The 19,196-nt window shown below is 35.5% G+C and overlaps 1 protein-coding gene across 1 annotated transcript in view; it reads left to right on the top strand.

Moving 5' to 3' along the window:
- The window catches only part of TRIM24 (tripartite motif containing 24), a 99,472-nt gene that overhangs the window by 63,650 nt on the left and 16,626 nt on the right, over window positions 1–19,196 (top strand). Inside the window, exons 8-11 of the mRNA XM_045565323.1 lie at window positions 6,991–7,108; window positions 10,001–10,269; window positions 15,047–15,220; window positions 17,536–17,709. Of these exons, the coding sequence (XP_045421279.1) occupies window positions 6,991–7,108; window positions 10,001–10,269; window positions 15,047–15,220; window positions 17,536–17,709 (735 nt within the window). The remainder of the gene's footprint in view (window positions 1–6,990; window positions 7,109–10,000; window positions 10,270–15,046; window positions 15,221–17,535; window positions 17,710–19,196) is intronic.

Here is a 19,196-nt window from a genome sequence, read left to right as displayed (position 1 = left end):
ACATAAAGAAACTCAGTAACAGATTGGTAGAAAAGGAGGTTACTATAACTTCTACTGTGAGAAGCTATATAAATGCCATATAGATAAAACTCCATGTTATTTTATAGGATTGGAATTTCAAAAATAGTAAATCTTTTTAAAGTTTATTTTAACTTCAGTAGAAAGGAGACAGCATATAATATTGCCATCTCAAAAGCTGTTTGGACACCTTTCATATTAAAAGTATTTTTTCTTTGCTCTTTTAAACAGTAGTTAATTTTCAGTGTGAAACCTGAGTTCATTTTAAGTTCAGGTACATCTGAAGGGATTAACAAGTATATTTAATGAACCATTATTTATCTTCTCTTACTAGCCAGCCTTTATACTTCTCAGAATTATTTAAAACATGCATCATGAGTTTTGGCAAGTATAATGGTAATGAGTACCATTTCAAATGGGTAATAAAATAATTTGAAAGCGAGAAAGTTCTTAAATCTTTACATTGAATGGTAGTAAAATACAGCAGGATAAATTTGTTACTAAGATAAGGAGCAGAGTGGCCAAGTTTGAGACAACTTTTAGACCTTGCTGCAACTTAATTAGCAAATAGGTACTTGCTGTTTTGTAGCATAATACCTCAAGCAAGTGGAAAAAAGTACTTACGTGCAAGTGATTTGTCTCCTAGTTCTCTTTAATTAAAACTGATTTCTTTTTAAGGAAGTGCTTACATTTCTGATTTAATCTTTTTTATGGGGGCAAGAAAGCTCATGTTACTCCATTTCCACACCAAAAATCATAAGATATTCAAGGTGCTAAGTCAGTATAGTGTGTCTGAAGTAGGGGAAAAAATATATATGTATGTATTAAACATAAAAACTATTAAGCGTCTTCTCTTCCTACCTTCTGCTGGTATGGAGGCATCAGCATGTTAATTTCAGTAGTTTCTGGTATAAATCTTATTATACCAGATAATAATAATAATAAATCTTATTATACCAGAAACTACTGAAACAGAGAATGATGAGCCTAAAAGGCTTCCATTGGACAAATCAACAACTAATTTGAGGATCTAAATAAATAATGAATTATAACACAATGAATTAAATAAAGAATACATGAGTCCATAATAATATGTCAAACAGTAAATCTATGGCAGGGAGAAGTTTTTGGCAAAACATAAAGTAATGAATGTAGAAAGAGTAATGAGCATAAGGAAACACATTTGGTCACTATCATAGAGGAAATTCAGGAGGACTAATCAGTGGATGCTAATGTGGTAGGTAGAAGATTGATGGGGAACGGGGCATTAGTATAATCTTAGAATACTTCTTCAACTTTAAGGTAGAGAAAATTGAGTAGCAAAATTATTATACTAAGTGTTAAAGATGAATATCACCAGTGGCAGGACAAGCTGACATCCTGTGCTTCAGGACACACCATTTGTGTTGTATTCCTGACAAGAATGCTGTACTTAAGTCTGATCAGGAGGAAATACCACACAGAATTTAAGGTCTGAAATCTTTAAAACCCATCAAACACATGAACAACAGGGAAAGACTGAGCAACTAAGAGACATGACAACTAACTGCAGCTTGTATTCTTTGATGGAATCCTGGAAAAGGAACACTGCTGGGACAGGTGGCGCTTGAATGAGGTCTTTGAATTGGATAGTAGTGTTATGACACACTTGCTTTCTGAATTTGGACTTTGGAATTTGCTGGTTATGTTAGAAGATCTTTGTTTTAGGATATTCACACTGGAATATTTAGGGGAGACAGGACCTGTAGCTTGTTCTCCAAGCATTTGGAGAAAGACTAATAATAGTATGTGTAAGAGCAGTTGGGTGGGTGCAGGAGCAAATGTGGTAATAGAGTAACACTTGGGGAATCTGGGTGAAGGGAATGTAGGGGTTCTTTTTGCTGTTAATGACAGTTTTTCTACACTTGCTTTAAAAGTAAATGATTAAGAGGCTATTGTCAAAAAGACAAGATAACAAGTGTTGAAGAGGATGTGGAGAAAAGGAATCCCTTGCACAGGTGTTGGTGAGGTTGTAAAGTAGTACAACAATTAAAGAAACCGGAGGAGTTTCCTCAAAAAATTAAAAATAGAACTACCATATAACCCAGCAATCTCACTTCTGGATATATATCCAAAGGGAATGAAATCAGTATCTTGAAGAAATATCTGCACTTCTAGGTTCATTACAGTATTATTCACAGTAGCCAAGAAACGGAATCAACCTAAGTGTCCATCAACAGATAAATTGGTAAAGTATGGTATATATACACAAAGGGATACTATTTAGCCCTAAAGAAGAAGGAAATCCTGTCATTTGCACAACATGAATGAACCTAGAGGACATTATGTTAAGTGAAATAAGCCAGGCACATCCTACATGATCTTACTTATATGTAGAATCTTTAAAAAAAAAAAAAAAATCAAAAAGAAATAGAATGGTAGTGACCAGGGTGGGCAGGGGCCAGGGGGGACTGGGCTTTGGGGATATATTGATAAAAGGATAAAAATTTTTGTTTGTTTTTTGAGACAGGGTCTCTCTGTCACCCAGGCTAGAGTGCAGTAGCGTGATCATAGCTCTCTGAGCCAGAAGGATTGCTTGACCCCAGAGTTTGGGGTTTCAATCTGCTGAGTAGCTGGGACTACAGGTGCACGCGACCACGCCCAGCTAATTTTGGTTTTTTCGTTTGTTTTTTGTTCTTTTTCTTGTAGGGACAAGGTCTTGCTATGTTGCCCAGGCTGTTCTTAAATTCCTGAGCTTAAACGATCCTCCAACTATGGACTCACAAGTGCCAGGATTATAGGCATGGGCCACCGCACCCAACCCAGAATTAGTTGTATAGGAGGAATAAGTGTCTGAGGTCTGTTGTACACCATAGGGACTATAGTTAATAGCAATGTATTGAAAATTGCTAAGAGAGTAGATTTTAAGTTTACTCTCCACAAATGAGAAGTATGTGAGGTAATGCATATGTTAATTAGTTCAATTTAGCCATTCGACAAAGTATGCGTATTTCAAAACATGGTGTATACAATAAATATATGTAATTTTTATTTTTGAACTAAAATAATTTAAAAGTTTTTAAATATAAATGATTAAATTTTAGAAAATGATAAAATATGGTGATATTTACAAAGGAAAGCTCTTAGAATAATCCTTTTGGTTAATATATTATGAGCATGATTTATGGTGAGAATTAGAGGATGCAAAAAATTAAAGGGAAGAGAACTTGGGAAAAGGCACATTGTATTGAGTGCTGTTTGCTAGACACTTTGCCACATATTCTTCACAGTCCCAAAATAAGTTAATATATTTTACTCAGAATTTGTTTTTATTGGAGATAATGTAGAAGTTGAAGCAAGTTTACTTATTTAACAATTACTGAATACCTGCTATATTCCAAGCAACATTCTAAGTGCTAAGGGAACAAAAAACAAAATCTTTGTCCTCAATGAGCTGCATTTTAGTGCAGAGAGGTAGACAGTACCAAAATAACTAAACTATACATATCGGTACATGCTATTAAGTGCTCAAGAGAAAAGTAAATTAAGGGAGTAGTCTGGGAGCATTGGGGAGTCTTGCAGTTTTAGATAAGGGGAATCTAGCTAAAGAGTGATTCTGAGCACGCTGAGGAAGCACGCCATACAGACAGCTGAGGAGAGTATTGCTGGCAGAGCACACAAGTGCAGGGACTGCAATGGGAGCTTTTGTGATGTGGGCAGCAAAGTGGCCTGAGGGGCTGGTGCAGAGTGAATGTGTAGGGAGTATCAAGAGGTAAGGTCAGAGAAGGAATGGAAAGGTACCAGCACAAATCTTGCAGTTTGTCATGAGAACTTCAATGTTTGAGTGAGATGGGAAACCATTGGGGGGGGGAGGGCATTTGTGGAAATGAGTGACATAATATCACTTATATTTTAACAGTCACTCTGGCTGATGTGTTGAGAGAAGACTGTATGTGGTTAAGAGCCTAGGAGAAATAAGGGAGCCCCGTTAGAACCTTACTGCAATAAAGTGGCTTTCCTAGAGTGCTAGCTAGTAGAGTTGGTAGGGCTGATAGGAGAAGATAGATTATTTGTACATTTTAAAGGCAGAGCCAACAGGATTTGCTGGCAGGTTGAATGTGGTGTGTGAGAAAAAGGAACCAAGGACTTTTACCCTAAGCTATAGGAAAAACATTATTAGCAATAATTGAGATGGGGAAAATTATAGGAAGAGTGGACCTGAGGAAAGAGATCAAGAGTTCCCTTTTGGACATGTTAATTTGAGATGCGTTTTAGACAACCACGTGGAGCTGCTGAGAAAGCAATTGGAAGTGGAAGTTCAAAAGAGAGGTTGAGGCTGCAGATATAAAATAAAGTTATTTAAATCATGAGGCTGGCTGAAATCACTAAAAGTACAGTTATTGTTTAAAGACTGGGGTACATTCTGAGAAACACACTGTTACGCGATTTTGTCATTGTGTGAATATCATGCAGTATACTTCCACAAACCTAGATGGTCTGTCCTACTACACACCTAGGCTATATGGTATAGCCTATTGCTTCTAGGCTCCAAACTTAAACAGCAGGTTACTGAATACTGTAGGCAACTGTAACACAATGGTATTTGAGTATGTAAACATACAATAGGTACATTAAAAATATGGTATAAAAGAAAAAGTGGTACACCTGGATAGGACACTTAATATAAGTGGAGCTTATAGGACTAGAAGTTGCTCTCTGTGAGTTAGCAAGTGAGTGGTAAGTAAATGTGAAGGCCTAGGACATTACTGTTCACCATTGTAGACTTTATAAACACTGCACACTTAGGCTACAGTAAATTTATTTTTAAAAATTCTTTCCTCGACAGTAAATTAACTTTAGCTTACTGTAACTTTTTTACTTTTTATACTTTTTATTTTTGACTCTTGTAATAACACTTCGCTTACAACACAAACACATTGTACAGAAAGTATAGTATAGTAAATATATAATCCAATAACATATTCATTTACTGTCAGCGCAGTAGGTTTGTCTACACCAGCACCACCAAAAACAATTAATGCCTTGTGCTGTGATGTTATGATGGCTACAACATGACCAAGTGATGGGAATTTTTCAGCTCCATTAAAATCTTGTGGGACTGCCATCACGTAGTCAGTGCTTCATTGACTAAAACATTGCCATGCTGTGCATGACTATATATGGATGTAGAAGAAGAGAGGGCAGACAAAAGAGTGAGCCCTGGGGCATTCCATCATGTAGAGATGTGAGAAAGAAGAAAGTCCCAACAATGGTGATTGGGATTGTGTGATGCCAACAAGAAGGGGCAGCCATGCCCTCCCTGGGGAGCTCAGAAACAGTTCGTCAGTGAAACCTAAATCTATTTTGAGTGGCTCCAAAAAGTAGCAGCTAGTGATACAAGGGGACAAACAAGAGATTATAGTGTGCTGGAAGCCAAATGAAGAAAGTGTTTCCATGAGGGCACACTGACCACCTGTGTCAGCTCCTGAAAGCCTGAATATAATGGTTTCAGAAAAGAATAGGAGGGGAGGAACCAGAGATAATAAATCTAGATGAGTCTTTTGAAGAGTTTTGCTGTAAGAAGAGAGCAGAGAAATGAAGCAGTTGATGGCAGGAGAAAGGAGCCAAGACTTTTGTTTTTAGCAGTCAAAAGTTAAGGCATATTTATATGTTTATGGGTGTGATCTAGTAAAGTTAGAAGGGTTGGTGTTACCTGAGAGGGATGAAAATTGCTGAGCAGACGAGGGGATTGGTTCTGTTGCACAAGTGGGAGGATTGGCTTTAGCTAGAAGCACAGACGTTTCATCCATTGTAACAGGAGGCAACACTGATACTGATAGGTGGTGAAAGTTTGTGGAAGGTCCCTGTGATTGTCCCTGTTTTTTAGTGAAATGATAAGCAAGTACATCAGCTGAGATTGAGAGTGGGGAAGGGGGTGCTGGAGATTTGAAAAGAAACAAGGAGGTATGAAATAGTCATTTAGGAAAGTAGGGAAGTGAATAGACAAGAGAAATGTCATATGGTAGCCAGTCAGCCTTAAGGGCTGTGTTTGAAGTGAGATCAGTCCAATTATATGCAGGCAGAACTGGGACTTAAACAGGGTGGGTTGTTTTGTTTGTCTGGAAGAAAGGTTGAAGAGACAGAAGAGAGTATGCATAATTGTGTATGTGAGAGAGACAGAAGTTGAGGGTATATGCAAGGAAATGATTATGATGATTGGCCCAGGGATTTAAGCTGGCTAATGAGGAACTGAGGGATAGAGGGTGAGGGTAAAGTGAGATAGAAGGACAGGGAACAGTTCTAAGAGCAAAGGCTTATAGGACCTGGTCGATTTGTAGGATTATTGGTATCTGGGCACTAGAGGAAGTAAGCTGGAAAAGAAGGATCATCTAGTTGGATATTGAAATCATCAAGAAGTGTTGGAGGACTAATGTTGGAGGTGGTGACAGTGAGCCAGGAACTAAAATTTTCATAGACTGAGTGAGAACAAATAGATGTTCATTGATGGATGGCTGCAGTGTGGAGGGAAGTGGATGATGTGGCGTGATGACATGAGATTCATAGCTGAATGTGTTCAGGGAGGTGGCAGGGACAGAACCTTAATGAGGAACAAGGAGAGCCATCGCACTAGCAGGCCCAGTTCGATTTCCTTGAAGAGTAAGTTAGATAAATGAAGAGCAAAATATTGTTAAATTTTTTTTACTAGTATTTGACTTAGTATCTTTGCAACGTTTTATTAATAATTAAGAAAAACTGACTTTAATTTATCACTTCAAGATACTTTTCAGTTCTGTATTAAACACTGCAGCTGAGTTAAACCTCAAAACTTTTAACATGTTTTAGAAAGAAAATTATGTTGTATGTTCACTTTTGTAACCTATGTATGATTGTTTATTGTGTATTGATGTACATATTAGAGACCGTTTTTGTTATTTACTGGGCACTTAATAAAGTATTTACCTGATGTTTTGTTGTCTCTCTTCTTCCTTCTAGATTACATACCGGTTACGGCACCTCCTTCGTGCAAGGTGTGATGCTTCTCCAGTGACCAACAACACCATCCAATTTCACTGTGATCCTAGTTTCTGGGCTCAAAATATTATCAACTTAGGTAGGCCATTATTTACATTTTCTCAAAGTGCCATTTGTTTGTGGAACTCACAATTATTATGACATGTTAATGAAAATGTATTCTCTTGTGCCCCCAAAATGTTTTCATTATCTTGATTTAAGGACATGTCATTTTTGCTAGTATTTCATTAATGTGTGTATATGGTGACACATGCATGAATACAAACATGTACATATATGGATGACAGGAAAACATTCTACATATATGACTTACAGGGTGTCTAGGCCTAGGAATACATAGGTGTCCTCCCATTCCACCCCACCCTCACAGAATCCAGTTTGTATTGTTAGCTGTAGATTTATCAGAATTGGTTAATTCTTGACTGTCATTGATACAGGATTTTTGATATTTAGAATGTTTTCATTTAAAATACTGTTTCTCATGCTATTATTAACTTATTTTTAAACCCATTCAATAGGCACCTAATGCTTCAATCACTTTATCTTGCTTAGGGAACACTTTTAATTTTTTTCATTTGCCTGGTAATTACATATATATAATGTATTTATTGAAGTGTAACATACATACAGAAAAGTACCCAAATCTTAAGTACAGTCCTGTGCTGTGTAACAACGTCTCAATCAATGAAGGTCTGCATATACAACAGTAGTCCCATTAAGATTATAGTACTGTATTTTTACTCTATCTTTTCGGTTTCTATGTCTATACTTACCATTGTGTTACATTTGAGTACAGTTACATGCTGTATGGATTTGTAGCCTAAGCTATACCTAGGAATAGTGTATACCATATAACCTAGGTGTGTAGTAGGCTATACCATCTAAGTATTTGTAAGTATACTTTATGCTGTTTGCATAAAGTCCAAATTGCCTAAGGATGCATTTCTCAGAACATATTCCTGTCCTTAAGCAACACATGACTGTATTAGAGCTTACTGAATTATCACAAAGGGAGACTATCATTTTGGTAACATTAGGAGCTAAAATATCCTTGCAAGCAGTTCAGCAGAAAGTTATTACTTTAGCTTTTTTATGATACTATTTGCTGAGTAGAAACAGTCTTTTTGCCTTCTTTCTTAATTTCTCATGGGGAAACGATACAAACTGAAATTTAAGAATTCCCTATGTGTTGTTCGTTCATCAACAACCAGTATTCCCTTTGATGACATTTTTTGGCCTTTCTGATGCTGTTTCAGAATCATCAAAGATGGTTGCTCTCTCATCCCCAAGGCTAGATTCTGGGTAGGAAGGGGAAAAAATGGCTGGAGAGCCTGTGCTCACCAGGAAAGGAAGAAATAGACTTACACAAATCTCACCCATACAAGGAAACAAAAAGAATCCTTGAAGCAAAGGTAATAAGGAGACCCCTGCAGACCAGATGAGAAGTATATACAGCCACATGACTATTGATACATAGCAGGCAACTGAAATTAAACACACTCACCCACTTTAATGAAAAGAAGCATCTTTAGGAATACAAGCATGTGTATAAGTAACTCTGGTTTTTACCACACCACACTCTACCACTGCACATTCGTGTATACTGAGAACTCATCATGAGATATGAATCCACACAAGCAGTCATATATGTAGAGATGTATGTACTTATAAATATATCACTTAAAATATGTAAATATACCCACATGTAGACACAGGTATATTTAAGAATTATATTTACAACTGGACACATATAAATGGATATAGTTTTATATAAGTCTGCATTAGCAAGAACAAAACAAAAAACAGGATCTCTTAGTCAAATAAGTTTGTGAAACTCTAATATAATAAAGTTAAACAATATCTTTTACTCTAGGACTTCTTAGAGCTGTCATATATAGCCCAATAAATTCATTTACAATGAGATTTGCATTGTGAATCTCTCAAGAAGGAGACAAATTTCCCAAATTTGTTTATCCTTGGCTTCTGAGAAACAGAAGAGTGCTAGGGAAAAATACTGATCTAGGTAAGTATTTTGTTAGTGTCATGATGACTTTGGGTGAGTTTTTGTCTCTCTCTAAACCTTAGACCCCTTATTGTGAAAGGGAATATATACCTACCTGGCACAATGAATAGCACACAGTAAGCATTCAGTGAATGATAACTATATATATATATTTTAGAATATATATATTTAGTCAATCAGAAACATTTGAGTCTCTCCTATTGAAGAAATCGCGCTTGGATCAGATCTATCAGAGAGGAGGCACCTTTAAATTGTAAAACTGTGGTTTCAAGTTAGTCAAAGTATTGTTTATCAAAGAACAGTATGCATTGTAAAGGTATAAGAACTCAAGAGATTGCAAATTGTTAATACTAAAGATTCAGAAATGCTTTGTGGGATTGTTTTTAGAGCCAATGTCAGGTTTGCTTGTTTTGATATATAACAGCAGTTCTCAAAGTAATAGTCTAAGGCTTTTTCAGGGGACCACAAACACCACCCTTTTCCAACTACATATCTGGATAAGACTGTATTTTTTTCATATATTTTAACCTCATAAAATATATTTGTCATATGTGATGACGGATAATAGAGAAACAGATATGAGAGTTCACCTATTAAGCCAGACATTTAAAGAGATTTTTAAAAATGCAAAATAATACCAATCTTCACTAAGCATTTTTTAAAATATAGTTTTCATTAAAATGTGTTGTGGCTTTATTATTATTTTTAAATGAATTAGTAAATTTTTTTAAATTCTCATTTTTGCTTTCCAACATTGTAAGTTCTGATTGATAGAAGCTACATAAGCAACAGCTCTTTGCAGTCCTCTATTTTTAAGAGCATAAAGGGGGTACTAAGACCAAAGAGTTCATTGGTAATTCTAAAGTTCAGCAAAAAGGGCCTTACCACGTGTGATATTTCACCAACTATCAGAAAAACTTTATCCTGTAATCTTTTCTCTTTAATTAGGTTCTTTAGTAATCGAGGATAAAGAGAGCCAGCCACAAATGCCTAAGCAGAATCCTGTCGTGGAACAGAATTCACAGCCACCAGGTGGTTTATCTTCAAACCAGTTATCCAAGTTTCCAACACAGATCAGCCTAGCTCAATTACGGCTCCAGCATATGCAGCAACAGGTAATCGCTCAGAGGCAACAGGTGCAACGGAGGCCAGCACCTGTGGGTTTACCAAACCCTAGAATGCAGGGGCCCATCCAGCAACCTTCCATCTCTCATCAGGTAAATTTGGAAGCAGGCCTGTCCTAACTTAGATTATTGTAGTATAATTGTGTTCAGCTCGTAAAATAACCAAGACATCCATTTTCCATGATTTAAATATGAATTCATAAAAATTTATCACACTAAGGATCCCTGATTTAACACCTAGTTTTTATCCCTACTCAAAAAGGATTTAATGGTTTATTTAGCTGATAGATCAACTTTCATCTGTTCTTCACTGTATTCAGATAAATGTTTATATTCCTCAATAACCCATCTGTATGATTGATGGGAAAAGCTGTGTACCTATAATTCCTATATTAGTGCCTCAAAATGACAACTTTAGAAATTCATTCTCTGAAGGATGCAGTGTTTAGAAAACCACATTGCGTCTTAGAAACTACAGCAAAGTGAAGTAGAAAAGAGCAGGGATGTGGTTAATTAGAACCTATCTTTCTCAAACTTATTTCTGAGTAAATATTCCATCTACCACTCTTATTTCTATTAGATATGAAATATTCTAATTTTCAATGTAATTTTTTGAAGATAAAATGTAAATATACTTTGTTAAATACTTTAACAGTCCTGTTCAAGTTAGATGTGGGCATACATAGATTTAGTAAAGGTTTAATAAGGAATATGAAATCTAATTCATATAAATTGTTGAAATTTTCAGTTACATTTATTGGCCAATTTATACTCTTCCTATTTCTGCAAAAGATTGAAAGTGATTTACAGTAAAGGACACAAATTAAATTGAGCAGGGTTTAATTAAGAGTCAAATAAAGTATGTAGGCCTAGGCTAAGAATTCTCATAATTGAACAAAACTTAGCTCAGAATTTCTTGTCAACCAGGGTAAGGCCAGTGGAATATAGTCAGGAGGATGAGGCCAGTGGAATATGGTTGGGGGTGAGCTTGTGCAAGGAGGAGAAGTCTGGGCAAGGAGGGGATATAGCTGGGGTTGGGGGGTAGAGGGAAAAGTCCAGGAAGGTGGATAAGGCCAATGGGATATTATCAGTGAGATAAAAACAAGGGATCAGGCCAGGGGGATGAGGGCAAAAGATACAGCCAATGGGATATTATTGGGGGGATAAGACCAGGGGGACAAGGACAGAGTACGTGGCCATTAGGATAAGACCATTGGGTTAAAGCCAGGGGGAGAAGGCCAAAACATAAGGCCAATGGGAAATGGTCAGGGGATAGGGCCAGAAGGATAAGGCATGGGGAATAAGGCCAAAAGTTACGGCCAATGGGATATGGTCAGGGGGATAAGGCATTAGGGGATAAAGATGGGGATAAGATGAAAAGTTAAGGCCAATGGGATTTAAAAAAAATTTTTTTTTTGTCAACCAAAGCAAAAAGAAATAAGGAAAATATTGATATCACTATCTAATAAAAAGTAAACATGTCAGGGAAAGATTTTACAAGCACAGCGAGGAATATATAATGTGATTCTTTATGAAAAAGCAATTAAATAATCGCATAACTTTTTTGTAGCAATTTTACAAAATAGAAATGGTCTTTTTAGGACCGTTTCTTAAACCCTCAATAAAAGTTGTGGACATATGTCAATTCGGATTTAGTTAAATCATTTCCATGAAGGCCTGAGGATAATGTATTTGAGGTTAATAGTTTTTGATTAAAGCATGTATAATCCAGGGGAATATTAGCATGGCTTTTGAAAACTTTGTTTCAACCCAAGTTTTTACAGAAAATCAGTAGCAAACAAGTTAAAAGATCTTTGGTGAGTGTTCCATGGGAAGAGAATTGTATACTTTAGATACTAAGGGTGTTTCTGGTAGAGTTGAGATTTTGTTAAGAAAAATGAAGGCAGAAGGACATATTTTGGAGACTGCAAAGAGTACTAAAATTTTTCTAAAACTGAATGTGGGAAGGAGAGAGAAAAATATTTTGAGTGCCTAGTGATAAGCATTTACATGTGTTAATACTGATCTTAAGTGTCTGAGATGGTATGATATTTAGTTTATTAATCAAAAAAGGGATGTATCCATCATTTGAGTTCATTGCATTTTCACTAAGAAGTCAGGAACTAGGTGGGAGAGGGTAGGTGGGGATGGGTATATTCACACCTAAGGGGCACCATCTGGGGGATGGACGCGCTTGAGCTCTGACTTGGGTGGGGCAAAGGCAATGTATGTAACCTAAACATTTGTATCCCCATAATATGCTGAAATAAAAAAAAATACAAGACATGAAAAATAAATAATTAAAAAATAAATAAAAAAGAAGTCAGGAACTGAGGCAGTTAATAGATACTGTGTGAAAATAGTTATTTATATGAGCAGTGACAAAACAGAAGTGACCTGAGCCTTTACCCTGTTTTTCTCAGAAATTTTTTAAATCTTGTTTTCAGTGTCTAGAATTTAGTGCTGCAATCTGTATAATGTACAGTCTCTATTATACAACCTAATTTCTACACTTGGAAATAAAGTACTTTTCATAGAAATAAAGTACTTTTCACATCTTATAGTCCTTACCTCACACAGCTGTTCTTTTTCTGTCTATTCTCGATAACTCCTAGACCTTTTTTCACATTCCCATCTCTCATTTTTATCTGCTCTCTGCCAAATAGTCATGCATACATTTTTCACTCATCAGTTTATCCTTTTCTGTAAACTTGTACGTGGCCCTGCCTCTCTGTGTTTTTAGTGTCCTACCAGCTTATTTGCATGTATTTCTGGGAAATGCCCATCTATAAACAGCTGTGTCTGTGTGCCTGTGAGTATGTGCAAATCATACTCTACATTTGTCTATATGTACAGGTAAATTGAAAGGACTATTTTTAAAAATCACTTACGTGATAGTTCCCTATTTGTTCTTCCTCTGAAGATTAACCATGTCCTCTTTGTGGTTTAAGTGTTGGGTGATAACAGAGGTAGGATAGTTACATGACTGATGCAAACTTGATAGAGATTGTGGATCTCTGTTTATTTAACACTATACAGTATATTCTATGAAACTCCAGTGGACAAATCTAAGTTTGTTACAGACCACTGTCACATGTATCATTTTATACATAATTCACAGCAGTGGTTCTCACTCCTGAACCAGATTTACTGCTGCAGAGATACTGTAGCTACTATGTATACATCAATTTTCCCAAGCAGTAAAGGGATATTAGAATGACATCTGCTATCTTTCATGGTTATATAGCTGGGAACTACTGACCTAGAGTAAAATCAAAATCCATAATAATGAAGTTACTTAGAATGGGGATGGGGATGATTATGTCTGTTTGCTTAAGCTTTTAATTATTTCTCTATTCTCAGTTACTCTCAATTCTCTAGAATCAGTATCTAAATCTATTTTTTGCTTGGTCTATAATTACTGGGCACCCTTGAAAGTTAATGAGGGTGAACCTAGTGCCAACTAATTGTAAGAGAGAAGTAATTGACCCAGGACAGGAAAGTAAATTCCACAAATGGGAGGAAGAAAAGAAAAAGAGGGCAGGGCTAGACTTCATAGCTGTCCACCTTCACAGTGTCAAAGGTTGAAGTGTTGCTACTTAACCTTAAAGATTCCCTATTTACTTGTCCCTCTGTGAATGTGGGAGGAAATAGTCTTCTCTGAGAAGTTCTGATCATATATAGTTAAGATATACTGAAAAGAAGTATTTATTTTGTAATACATTCCTGACTGTAGAGAGAATTGAATAGTCAGGAGGAGGCTGCCATATAAGGTTACCTTTTTTTCTAGGACTCTGGTCTCAATTTCCAGGCTAGCATTTATGCACATACAGAATAGACTTGCCTTTCTAGCCCTTGCCCTATCTCTGATTTCCCTACCCAGCTTTCTTGTAATCAATGTTTGCTTAGAGAGTTTCCTTTGAAAATATATTTTCTTTTAGGGAGATTCATCCTCTAAGCTTGGATTAGTCAGTATCTTAACAGCCAGCTAAGCGCCAGAACATGTTTTGGTAATGATATGGCAGACTAGATTTGGATTGAAGCCTGGGTATGCTGCCTTTTACTAGCTATGTGACATTTTTCAAGTTACCTAAGCTTTCTAACCTTTAGTTTCCTAATTTGCAAAACAAGGGTAATAATACCTACTTCATAAGGCAGAATGGCAAATATGTAAAATGCCTGGCATATAGTTAAAGCTTAGTAAGATCTAGAACTCATTGTTAATTTTTAAATGTTATAAATATCAACTATTTTCATTATTTGTGATTTTTTGGTTAAGAGTACAGCCTTCAAGTCAAGCTACTTGTTCAAATCCCAGCTCCATCCCTTGCTGTCTTTGTTAATCTTGGGCAAATTACTTAAATTTCCTGCACCTTAAGTTTTCTTGTCTATAAGAGAGAGATAATCCCTACCTCATAGGATTGTTGTTAAGATTAAATGAGTGAATACATGTGAAGCACTTAAAGCAGTACCTGACATTTAATAACTGCTCAGTAAATGTTAGCGATTATTTTTCTACCATCACTTTATTTCAGGAGGTTGATGAGGGCAGTTCTTTGCAAAACATAATAGTCAAGGACTTAAAAGGATACCAAAGACACATTTTACGTATTTACCACCATGGCCTAGGTCCAATTGTGATACAACCTACTTAAAAATGTAGTTGGCAATCCCTCTCCCAAGTCCTAATAAGACTCTATACAAATTCTGGAAGTCTGCCCATCCTCCACTTCCCATTCCCTTGTAATCTTAATAAATGATTCATTTGTGGCAGAGTTTCTTTCTATATAAGTTTTATAAAATAGAGATCTCTGTAATTTGTCTTTCAGGAGATAATTGTTACTGAATTGGTTTAATTTCTTTTTTCTAGCAACCCCCTCCACGTTTGATAAATTTTCAAAATCATAGTCCCAAACCCAGTGGACCAGTTCTTCCTCCTCATCCTCAACAACTGAGATATCCACCAAACCAGAATATACCACGACAAGCAATAAAGCCCAACCCCCTACAGATGGCTTTCTTGGCTCAACAAGCCATAAAACAGGTCTGTATCTACTTTGTCTCCTCATTTGCTTATTCTGATCCAAATCACACTGAATTTATAGATTATGAAGAGCAAGGTGAGTTGCAAAGTTTATTACAGACAGACCTGTGAAAGCAAAGCTAAGAGAAAAGGTCTTGATGCTTTGTAATCAACAAGAGAAATCAAGCCACTTAAGTGAAGGGGAAGGCCCAGTATAATCAAGAAGTTGCAGGTATTAATTTTTACAGTACTGGTATATATAACTTTTAGGTGAGTGAGTACGTTTAATTTCCTAAGTTAAAAGTATTCTAACAAAAAGAAGTTATATTCCACAAAATAGAACAATAAATGAATCTTTGAAGTGTTTCAAAGAGACTTCTTGGAAACAAACTTAGTTATGGGACAATGTCAATATGGAATACATCTGATAAAGTTTAACATTTCAGGTTATATATATAATATGATAAGGTTTATTTATATTAATGTCTTCAGGTAAAAAATGTTTTCTAGGTTTTACTATCTTATAGTAAAAGTAAAAGTTCTCTCAGCACTTTGTCTTTTCAAAGCTCCTCTGTCAACTGTCTTTCCAGCTGAAGGCTTATAGACTCACTCTGATTTAATTTTTTTCACCAAGACCAAAAGAAAAAACAATGCTACTTTCATAATTCTGTGATGTTCATTTTAATCAAATCATTTGAAAATTTTATTGTGAAAATATGCATGCTCTATATGCCTGTACGTTTGGCTTTGCTATTTATATGTTATCACCAAATTTTCTTAAATATTTTAATTATTTTTAATAAAATTCATACCTATTATTTCATCATTAGAAGTGAGGTGAAAAGAGCCTAAGCTATAGTTTGGCCTTAAATTCTGTTTATTTCCCTAATAATTTTGTGGACTTGGGCAAGTTTATTCCTTCTAAATTTCACTTGTCGCAATTATAAAATGAGTACTTTGCTGAGAATTCATTCTAATGTATATAAAAGCACCTGGAACATTTTAGGTACTCAAGTGTTTACTTTACTTTTTCCCCATTTATTATATTGTAAAGGGGTAGACACTGTGAAAGTGTTTTTTAAAGTGTTTGTTGACTAAAAATCCAAATAGGAATGAATAAATGAATGAACAGAGCAGAGGAAAATATAGTGAGAGATTGGTTTTAATTGGTAGATTAGTTATCAAATTATAGTATGCTCACACAGTGGGAATGCCTTTTAGGTATTAAGGAAATGAAGTAATCTATATGATTTTCTAAGTATATTATGGGGGGAAAAACCATGATATAGAATTTTTTGGGGTGGGTGTTAATCTCGTTTTTTGCAACCTCATGTACATAGAAAAAACCTGGAAAGATATCTACTGATTATTCTTGGTGGAGGAAGAGGAAGGGAGGGGTTGGGGTGAGGAATATGAGGAGTGGGTAGGTGGTAAAGATGACATGTCCAACTTTATAGGTTTCTGTATATAGTTTTTACAATGGAATATATGTTAGATTTTTCAAAATTAAAAATATTTCAGATACTATCAATCTATATAGTGCCATCCATATATAAATGCAGTGTTTGGGGGAAATCTTCCCCCTTACTTACCTCTTAATTGCTTTTCTTTCCCCAACAATTCATTAGGAAAATTTTCAATTGTGACAAAATTGAAAGAATTATGTAGGAGATATTTTGCTCTACTTGCCTTATTACATAATATCCATATACCTATTTATTCATCAAGCCATTTTATTTTTTGATAAGTTTTGAAGTAATTGCAGGTAGCAGCATGCTTCACCTCTGTATACTTCAGCATGCCTAACATCATCTTATTTAATGTGTTTATCTCAGCATCTAGTCTGAATGACAGTACTTTCCTCAGAGGTTTATTAAGGCTTAATCATCTATTTATGTATGAGAAAGAGGAGTATAAAAGTCTGAAAGCCCTGGTCTGTGGCTTATTATTTTCAGATAGAGATAGAAGAAAATGTCTGTTTTCAACTCTCCATCTTTACCTTGAAGTTGCCTGTCTATATTTATATTTCTTTTCCAGTATATATAAGCTTTCTAAGATTGGGTACTATGATTCTTCATTATATACTGTTTTCTTCCAGTGAAAAAAATCAGGTTTTCTGGGGGGAGGAGGGGGAGACAGATAAATGAAAATTATATATACCTGTGTATTCCCTCTCCTTCTTCCTTTCCTTCCATTTAAATTACAGTTGAATTCAAATATTAATAGCAGAATATGTCTTCTCCTTCATTTTGTGTCTGAAAGAGTGGTTAGGCAGGTGTTTTATGTTATAGGCCTGTTGATAAACAACCGTTTCCCTTCCCTTCTTGCTACTATAGTGGCAGATCAGCAGTGGACAGGGTCCCCCATCAACTGCCGGCAGCACACCCTCCACACCTTCCAGCCCCACCATTACTAGTGCAGCAGGGTATGATGGGAAAGCTTTTGGTTCACCTATGATCGATTTGAGCTCACCAGTGGGAGGTTCTTATAATCTTCCCTCTCTTCCAGATGTAAGTATACACAAAATTTATACTAAATAAGTCTCTTTTGAAAATTGTCAGTGAATTTGGTTCTGGCAAAAGACATGGTTTATTAGATTATAGGTTGTTTATTTTTACAAGTTAATTTTTATCCTTTAGAAATACTATGACACTAATAAAAAGATCATGAACACTTAGACATACAATAGAATGTCTTTCAGGGCACTGGAGTTAAAGATGTTTGTAAATGAATGTTTATGGTGAGAAATTATGGACTCTAAGCTGGGAAAGAAGGGAAGTAGGGACATGGGAAGATGTACTGAAAAGCTGAATGGCTGGAATGTGTTACATTGAATAAGGTCAGAGAAGGAGGCTAAAAATTCATCAGAAGAGATGAAGACAAGTTTAATAGTAAAGATCAAAACCTTTTCTGTGAGAGCATACTGACCAGTGCAAAATTACCTCTGGTTTAATTTATATTTAAATTAAATACTATATTCACTCTCCAAACTCTTTGTCAGTGTGACTTAAAAAAAAAATCTTTTCCAAAGGCAGAAAATACTACATGCTGTAGACAGACCTTCATACCTAAGTTGTTTCCTTATTTTGCCTTCTCTCATCCTAGAAGGTTAGATGATCTCACTCTCATGCACCCACATGCTTACGACCTTAACTTTAAACAGCTTTTAAGAAATATCTTGTATACTTTACTTGGAAGGGATAACCTATAAGATTGTGAAAGAACTTTTTTATTTTCCTTATTTGTTTTTCAAGTTGAGGTCAACTAGTATTTCCTAATAGTTGCGTTGTTAATCTTACCAGAGTCATTTCATTTTTAATAGTTTTATATACTTTAAATGGGCAGAGTACATGTATTTTTCATGTATAGATAGTACATAGGAAAATTTATGTCTAATCCCCACTGTTTTATTTAGCTTTTAGGATTACTCCACAATATAAATAACTTTCTTTATATTAAGATCTAACAAATCCAGGCATTCTAGAACTTTTTGTACTCTCTGAAAAGTATTGGCCAAATATTGTCAAAAGAATATTAAAATGTAAATGACCCTATGTACTAACACTCTGCTACGCCACCTCTCCCCTCAACCAAAGAAAACCCACAGAAAGTAAAAAATCTCTTTACTTTTTCCTCTGCACTCCTTATACAGGTGACTCTTTGTCCACCAGCCTTTCTGACCTGAAATTCCTCATCTGAATCACAAAATAAACTGATATGAGTGACAATTTTCTCAAAGAGGCTTCATAAATAGCACTTTTCTAAATGTAGGCAAGAAATTAATTCATTATATACAATCTATGCCCTAGGGCTATAGGACTTAGTTGAGTCCTAGTTGAGAAGGCTAGAACGATGTTAGAGAATTGAACTGAATTTTAATCACAAAGATATTCTTAGGAAATTTGGGGTATTTGTGCATTAAAGAATATTTGCATCTAGAGCATTAAACTCTTACTTATTAGAAATTTACCATTTTACCTTGGCAATGAATTAGAAA

Source organism: Lemur catta, chromosome 11, assembly GCF_020740605.2.
Source record: "Lemur catta isolate mLemCat1 chromosome 11, mLemCat1.pri, whole genome shotgun sequence".
NCBI lineage: Eukaryota > Metazoa > Chordata > Mammalia > Primates > Lemuridae > Lemur > Lemur catta.
This window is presented reverse-complemented; position numbering and strand designations above follow the sequence as displayed.